The sequence below is a fragment of the Pimephales promelas genome, chromosome 14 (assembly GCF_988280905.1).
Source record: "Pimephales promelas chromosome 14, fPimPro1.hap1.1, whole genome shotgun sequence".
Lineage (NCBI taxonomy): Eukaryota > Metazoa > Chordata > Actinopteri > Cypriniformes > Leuciscidae > Pimephales > Pimephales promelas.
Window position 1 is genome coordinate 6,985,586 of NC_142782.1, and position 8,121 is coordinate 6,993,706.

General features: G+C 37.5%; 2 protein-coding genes across 3 annotated transcripts; both read right to left on the minus strand.

The window, feature by feature from the left end:
• Positions 1-1,292: 1,292 nt before the first annotated feature.
• nppa (natriuretic peptide A) lies at positions 1,293-2,758 on the minus strand. Its single transcript, XM_039687246.2, has 2 exons — positions 2,645-2,758; positions 1,293-1,589 (listed from the first exon to the last, which is right to left on the minus strand). Exons 1-2 carry the CDS (start codon positions 2,756-2,758, stop codon positions 1,293-1,295), a joined length of 411 nt encoding a protein of 136 aa, XP_039543180.1.
• Positions 2,759-6,134: 3,376 nt separating this feature from the next.
• Positions 6,135-7,283, minus strand: nppb (natriuretic peptide B). Of its 2 annotated transcripts, XM_039687431.2 has the most exons (3): positions 7,015-7,283; positions 6,686-6,941; positions 6,135-6,509 (listed from the first exon to the last, which is right to left on the minus strand). In XM_039687431.2, the coding sequence occupies exons 1-3, from the start codon at positions 7,129-7,131 to the stop codon at positions 6,490-6,492; spliced, it is 393 nt and encodes a 130-aa protein (XP_039543365.2). In that variant the 5' UTR covers positions 7,132-7,283; the 3' UTR covers positions 6,135-6,489. The 2 variants fall into 2 exon arrangements, with proteins under 2 accessions (XP_039543365.2, XP_088975306.1); XM_089119180.1 differs by lacking the exon at positions 6,135-6,509 and having other exon boundaries at positions 6,648-6,941.
• Positions 7,284-8,121: the final 838 nt, after the last annotated feature.

The following is an 8,121-nucleotide window of genomic DNA, read 5'->3' on the forward strand; positions in this document are numbered from 1 at the left end:
CATACTACAACACCAAGTCCACGCACCTGCGTACAAACTTCACAGTCAAGCAGACTTTTGCGTTTTTACCGTTTACACGGGAACGCGGCGGTGGAGCGTTTTTAAGATTTCCACTCTGGAGGGTATGTTTTTTTTTTTTTTGCATTTTTAAGCCTCAAAAACGCCGTCGCCGTGTAAACGAAAGGCACATCCGTAAAAATATTTTTACGTTTTCACCCACGAGCGTTCTCGTGGAAACAGGGCATGTTAGCCGTTGAGTTTGTGTGCTTCAACTGTTAAAGAAATACTAGAGAAATACTTTTAAACCAGGATTTTATTAGCATTCAATACTACACCTCAAAAACCTTACAACCTGGGATCTAAACATCCCGTTCTTGAAACAGAAACAACGTGTGTTTTATATTTTATTTCCAAGTACAGTTTCAGCTGTAGAAATGTGACACACAAAAAAGAATAACAGAAGTGCTACTTGTATAAAGCCAGCAGGGATATTAAAACACCAGCAGGAGTATTCGAATCTCATAAACCTCATAAATGAATGCAGAATGAGTAAAGGATTAATAATGCACATAATTATACCATTATGTATTTCAACACTCCGATTAGCACTCAACTACTTGTACAAATTAAATATATCAACCACCAGATAATATAAAGCAGATGTCATAACAGGGATTGCAAAATATTGGAAGGGTGTTTGCAACAGTCTTGTTGGTTTCATTTCCACATTTTACATTCGTTCATGTTTAAATATCTCACACAGTTTCAGTTTAACATACACTTTGCTTTCATTTTTACACTCCTACAAATTACATTTCCATGTTAAACATAATTACTACTCATGCAGTTTTTATGAGCTCAGATACATTGAAGCAATACAAAAAGGTCAGATACATTGGCCGTATAATGTCATTTTCCGTTTTACATGGGTAAATGAAATGTCTGGAAAATTAACGTAAAATGTCCTAATAGAAAATTACCAGTATTTTGCCAATTTTTTTTCTTCAGACATTTTTTTTTTCTTACAGTGCACATAATAGCCTAATTTTACTTTTTCTTTGTCACACCACAAAAGCATTAGTATGATTGAAGGCAAATGTAATTGGAAATATGGGGAAATTGTGTTAGTTACAGATCTTTAGATTTTAATCCCCCCCCCCCCCCCCCTCCTCTATAAACCTTATTTTAAATGAAAGAAAAAAGTTAATGGACTACTATCCACATGTAAAATAACTTACATACCATAAAAATACATTGTAATTTGAATGTCACAGTATAATCAGTCGTCGTAGCTAACCTTTTTTAGAGTTGCACCCGAGGGTGCTGGATGACCCTATGCGATCCAGCCTTCCCCCAAAACAGCCAGACAGGCTTTTGCTCCGGGTGGACATGAGAAGATCTATAAGGCGGTTTCTCTGTGTCTCGAATCCATCTGGGAGGTTGGTGTCCTCCGCGGGAGCTGCTTCGTCCTCTCTGTCTCTGTCCCAGGACGTGGAAGCGGGGCTCTGCTCCAGCATGGTGTTGCTGTCTTCATAATCTACGGCTCTGTCTTCTGTGGCCAGGGCCTCCTCAAACTGCTGCAGTAAGCTCTGGTAGAACAGCACAAGGTAAACTGAGTTAAATGTAATAGACTTTCCATTTAAATATTTTCTTCTTTTAAAATCTGTATAACTGATTCAGTGCCTTTAATATTATTATACACTCTTAAAAAAAAAAAAAGTTTCCAAGGGATTTTTTTTTTCTGCAGTTTTTGTATATTAACCATTTTGGTTACTTTATTTTGATTGTCCACTTTGACATTCTACTACATGTCAACTAACTCTCAGTAGACTATTAGTAGACTGTCTGATTAATAATAACTCTTAATTTTGATGCTCCACAACAGACAATCTACTGACTATAAGTAACTACATGTCAATTTATTCTCAAATCCTTACCACTAACCCTAACATAATGGTCTACTAATACTCTAATGAGAGTTAGTTGTCATGTAGTTCGAATGTCTAGTGGACATCCATGTCTAATGGAAGTGGACCATCAAAATTAAGCATAACCCAGTTCATTAATAACAATTTTTTTTAACAATGGTCCCTTTAACACATTCTTTAGTCTATAAGTAACTTTGCAACTACATGTCTGATAACCCTCATTAAAGTGTTAGTAAAGTATTAGTAGACTGGTAGGGTTAGATTAAGTTGGCGTGTAGTTTCAGAGTTAGTTACAGTATAGTCAGTAGAATATTGGAGGAGCATCACAATAAAGTATAAGCAGATATTAAGCAGGCAGTCTACTAATACTTTACTGAGAGTTAGTTGACATGTAGTTGCAACGTTACTTCTAGTTAGTAGAATGTTCAAAAGGGACCATCAAAATAAAGTGTTACCATTTTTTTTTTCCTTAGAACATTTGAATAATCTGAAGAGCCTTTCCCCCCTCACTTTTAAACAACCTTTTGTGCAATGGAAAGGTTTGGTGGATGTTAAAGGTTCTTCACGGAACAAACCTTTATTTTTAGTTTCTTGTCTGTTTAGCTCACAATAAATCTGATTTAATTCAAGACCTTGATAAGTAAACAGATCCAAATGATCTGCTTTCACAGCAAGTTCTCTAGGTTTTGAAGAAAAGGGATTCAAAGCAGAAATACCTTCAGCTTGGCCATGTTGCTGGCAGAACTGTGTCTGCTCAATGTATGCGCTTGTACATCCATCCTGTGCCAAAGCAGGACTAGTAGTCCTGTAAGAATGAGTTGTCTGATCATCTCTGGGTTCCTCTGGACGCTGTTTCTTGCCCTCTGAGCTGGCCGTCTGCCTGCTTCACTCTTATATAGGGACAGTTGACTGTCAGGAGCTCATCTTTGTAAACTGTGTGAAGTGCATTCCAACACCTCATCTCTGATAACGTTACTGGACTAGATTTCCTTTTAAGTGGCTGTTTGGTGCAGTGTGATGTGCCTTGCCGGAGAACTCCTGATCTGTGTTGGGTCTGGTAACTCGGACACAAACAGTGACTTCAGGCATCATCGGGAATGCATCCGCTACACGAGTGTCTCACATGGTTCCACATCACCTCAACTGATACAAAAGTATACCATAGGGGGTTAAAGCAGACGGTGGTCTATATATAGCCCAATGATGTTGACTGAGAAGATGACTTTATGGAAAAACAGTAAATAAAGATACACCTTTACTTTTACCCCTGTTGCGCAAGCTAAACTAAACTCAGTTAATTTCTCTTAAATGGTTTATAGACACATTTTAATACAGAAGGCGATGTAAAAACTTGAGGGATAGTTTCAGTGCCGAACATGAAATGTGCAAAGATGCAGTGTGGGACTGGCAGTGTTGGGCAAGTTACTTTTAAAAAGTAATTAGTTACAGTTACTAGTTACTTCTTCCAAAAAGTAACTAAATTAGTAACTCAGTTTTACAAATTTTAAAAAGTAATTAGTTACTTAAGAAAGTAAAAAAGAAAAGCATGCGATGTACAAGTAAAAAAACAAGCCAACAGAAATTTTAATTAGCCTAATTATTTGTACTTGTCCCGACTTGGCAATTTTGGTTTGGAGGACAACCTTATGGTTAAATAATTATGTTTTTCCATATTTAGTTACATAATTAAAAAAAAAATTGAGTGATTTTTTTTTAATAGCTTGAATATAACTCCACACCCTTGCTTAATTTCCCCTTTGATATTGCAGACATCAACTTTACTGTACTGCTGCACAATGGCAAGTGGAAGAGTGAATTATTCAGGCTCAAGTCAATATTCAGAATAGTAATCTGTTTCATGTATGTAGCTCTCTACAACATCGAACATATTTCGTCCGTAACTAATATGATTAGCCTTTTGCCCGACTACGTTATTAAAGCAACACCAAGTAACTTTTCCTCTGCAGTCGCCCTAAAGGCTGGAAGAGGAATTGTCCATTACCGCTGTCGTAAATAATTTAGCCTAACGCCCGCACACTCGCTGTTTATCCAGCCCTGGCTCTGGAATGAACGATGTCCACAGACAAGGTAGAGTATGTTGCATGATTTCATTAAAGTATGATGTATTGCGACATCAGAAACGAAGAAAAACAAAATAATGACTATTGTAACGCTTGATGTAAAGCAAGTCAAATTTGTAGTTTTCTTATGTATCATTAGAACTACAGAAACGCGGCCCGATCTGGCAATCTTAAATAGCGTGGTTATGGCAGATAGGACCGCAAAGCGAATCCAGAAGTGCCTTTCACCCTGTTATGACTTAATGAACCACTGAAATGATTTTGGAAACATCATTTTAAGGTAAAAAAAAATCTTAGTCTGGCTTTAAATGTCTGATAATGTGTTGCTAATGTTACACAAACTATGTCCCCATTCGCCATCACAGTCTACCTTCTAAAACGAAGTATTCTTTTTTTTCTTTTTTTATTGCAATTTTAGGCATTACAGGGCTTTTTCAAGACATTTAAATAAGAAAACAAAAACAAAGGGAAGAACACATCATGAATCAAATCTGCAAGCAAAACATGAAACCTCCATCTGAATCCCTTACTTGTTATCCTTGTCAATCGAAGAAATCTTTAAGGGGTTTACTTGTAAAGTCAACAGACACATATACAAATAAATAAATACATTTAGAAAAATAATCATAATAAAAAAAAATAATAATAAAAGTAATATAATAACAAAATTAATAATAACAGCCAACCCAAAATTACCTCTACTCATTCCAAGCTAAATTTTGAATTCCCAAGGATAGCATATGTTCCGCCTCTACACCAAGGTATTTTAGAAAAGGGCCCCAGATCTTGTAGAATTTAAAGGGTTTGTCTTTTAATGCGGTAGATAAAACGAAGTATTCTTAATAAAAATAACGAGTAAAGTGACTATACACATGTATGGCGGAATACTACAGCACGTGATTGGGAGCACTTCGACTCGGCGCATATATCTATGGATTCGGCGCAGTAGCAGACATGTAGTTGCTCAGGAGGGGGGGGGGGGGGTTTGGGGGGATTTTTCACGAGTGATCATATTACGCCGAGTCGAAGTCCTCCCAAGTGTCACCATTCTTGGTCGAGTTACTCTACTTGTGTAACTGTATTTAAATAGGGAAAACATGGAGGTGTTTGGTCACTTCTCTGCTTGGCCTATATTGAATGAACTGGGCTAGTTAAATGCGATCAAAGTGTCTCGCGCGCCAGAGCGATTGAGCGCACGCACTGAGACGGCAGAGAATAACATAGCTTAATATGAAAAAAAACGCTGGAGTATCCCTTTAAAGCACATTAAAAGCACCACGTAGACATATAAACAACATTAGAAGCTTTATTTTCACCACAGGTGGTCTTTAACAACCTCAACTGCAAGACTCTTAAATTCAATTTCACCGCCAAACCTTGTGACAACATACAGTAGCTTATAGTATTATAGTAGCCAGGATTATGATTTCGAGTAATGTGAGGCGATGTCGCTCTCCGTGGTGCTAAAACAGGTTGCATTGATATGATGGCCCGAGGGTGGACTCCATGGACAGTTGATCACTGTATTTTTGCTGTTGTCAAGAAAAGAACATTATCAATCCCCTTAAACTCTTAAATAAATATATCTTTCAGTGACCTTGAGCTTGGGAAAAGTGCTTTATAAATTGTAATTAGCCTATTACAGCGCAGTCTCAGCGCAGGACGTCTTTTGACCATATTGTTGTGTATAAAAAGGACGCTGCGTCAACATCCGCCGTTTTAGGGTACCCTTTAACGTCGGTTAGATGACGTTATCGGATCCTAACCCTACCCCAGACCTAAACCCACCCCGTTACCTAACCGACGTTAAAGGTAAAGCGTCAGTTGTATGACATCCCTGGATTGTCATGTAACTGACGTTAAAGGGTACCCTAAAAAGGCGGATGTTGATGTATGGTCAAAAGACGTCCCAAGACGTCATGACGTCTTGGGATGAGACTGTGTTACCTTAAAGAAAGCAGACAAGAGTTCAATACAACCTATTCACATTATGATGTAAATCTTGATTATGCATTGTGAAAACTCTTTCTATGATTATATGCATGGGTTCTTAAAGGAAAAAATAAAATTGAATGAGAATGAAAGATGTCCAAAACCAAGGCATGTGTAAACATTTATTGTATATTAAAGAGGGCATGTACAGTACAACTGATTTGACTGACAATTAAATTAAAGATGCATATAAATATATAACTCCACTATTTAAATAATTTAATAAATAAATATGTATAGTTAAGAACATTTTTGGAGTCTTACAGATAAAAACACTATAAAAATATTTTGTCAGGTAACCTAAGACGTGCTTCAAATGGTAACATTTATTTTAAGTTCTTTTTTGTTTTGTTTATTATTCATTATGACTGACTCAACCTGAATGCACTAGGTTACACCAAAAAAAATCATTCTAAGGTCAGATCAAGTAAGTAACAGTTTGATAACATTGATAACAGTTTCAATGTTTACAGTGTAGAAGCTGCTAATCATTCTTTTCTTTTGGGATCTGAAAAAAGAAAAATAGAGAAAAGTGCAAGTTAGAGGACCATCATACCATTATATTGAGTCAGTATTTTAAAAGAAAATGCACGCATTTGTCCAAAAACTGTTCATTCATTTTTATTCAACGTATTCTATGTTCCTATTAACTGTAGCTGTGCGATTTAGAAAAGAAGTCGTTACCTGACCGCCGGACAGTGTTACATCCCAGGGATGTCTTGGAACCGATTCTGTCTAGTCTACCCCCGAAACACCCAGAGGATCTCTTGGAGTCCTGTCGGACTGTCCTCAAGTCCTGAGCAGACAGATAGTATCTCACGTCAGTCTTGGGATAAGTTTCAGCGATGGTTTCTTCTCGTGCCGCTTCTTCTTCCACTTTCGCCAGTATTTGGTCTTGAGGAGACGCAGGAATGGACTCTTCCAGTCTCTGTAGAAGAAACTGAAAGGGTGGCTCATTAGTCACTGTTAGTGCGAGCATTGTGTCCCTCTCTTATTCCTGATTTTGTTCTTACCTTTAATACATCCATGTCCTCTGTGGTTAAGGCTGAGTTTTGTAGCGGGTGTGCGTCTGTGAGCTGAACGCTGAAGAGTAAGATAAGGCAGACCAGAGGAATGTCAAACGATTTCATGTTTCCTGACTTTTTTTGGGCTGTTCTTCTGTCTTCTCTGTGTCGTCGTCTGTATACTCTCAGTTGAGCCTCAAGCTCTTTTATACCGAAAAGTTTGACACGCCAGTAATGTGAAGAATGGCTGCTGCATTCCAACACCTCAGTCTGATAAAGGCTGCTGTCGGAAATGACTCCTTTAAAGCTAATAGATGAGTCCAGTGACGGAAACTCCTAAATGATTACATTGTACTCTCTTCCCTGAAATCATTCACGTCAAGTGTCTTGCAATTGTGCTTTAAAGCAAGTTACAGTAGGCTACTTGGTTTTATGATAACACTTTGTCTATTAGTCTGTCAGTAACAAACACTGCAGGCCTAAAGTGAGCAGTTTAGGCTGAAAATATATTGCAACTATAAATTGTTGACATTAACCAACAACTCTTGTACAAAGCAATTCATACAATCGAGGACGGAGCTTGTGCTTTTTTAATCGAGAGTTTTTGTCTATGAATCAAATCGTATGATTTCATATGAAATTGCCAGAAAGAAAAAAAAAATTCTCATGAGAACTTTTAATGCACTTTTTAATGGATGACTTGTCTAATAGAATGATCTAATTGACCCTTCGCAGGGAGCTTGATTGACAGGTGATCAGACCAATCATATTTCGCCATCCGCCATTTTGTCCGACAAAGCCGTCAGGAAAGTTTTATTTGATGCTATAGGCTAAATGAACTAGAAGGAAGAGATGATCGGTTCACGAGCAGCTTTAACTGATGCTCTACTGCGATCTGTCACAACACATTAAAGAGCACATTTATTGTTTAAATTTCTTTAAAAAAAAGACCAAATTTGAAAGGTGAGACTTTGTTTAATATGTTTAATATCCAAAGAAACGAAAAGTAACCTGGTTTGTCCTGTCTGTCAGCGTGTTGTCAGTCCGCGATGTATTTTTCACTGCATGAGAACATTGTGTGAGTGTGTGTGTGTGTGTGTGAGAGAGAGAGAGCAG

Bases quoted from the DNA above. Each gene is read 5' to 3' on its own strand.
- nppa (XM_039687246.2), bottom strand. From the start codon at position 2,758: ATGATCAGACAACTCATTCTTACAGGACTACTAGTCCTGCTTTGGCAC. The intron at 1,590-2,644 runs GTATTTCTGCTT...CTGTTCTACCAG, and splicing joins GCAACATGGCCAAGCTGAAG to AGCTTACTGCAGCAGTTTGA.
- nppb (XM_089119180.1), bottom strand. From the start codon at position 7,131: ATGAAATCGTTTGACATTCCTCTGGTCTGCCTTATCTTACTCTTCAGC. The intron at 6,942-7,014 runs GTAAGAACAAAA...CCACCCTTTCAG, and splicing joins AGGACATGGATGTATTAAAG to TTTCTTCTACAGAGACTGGA.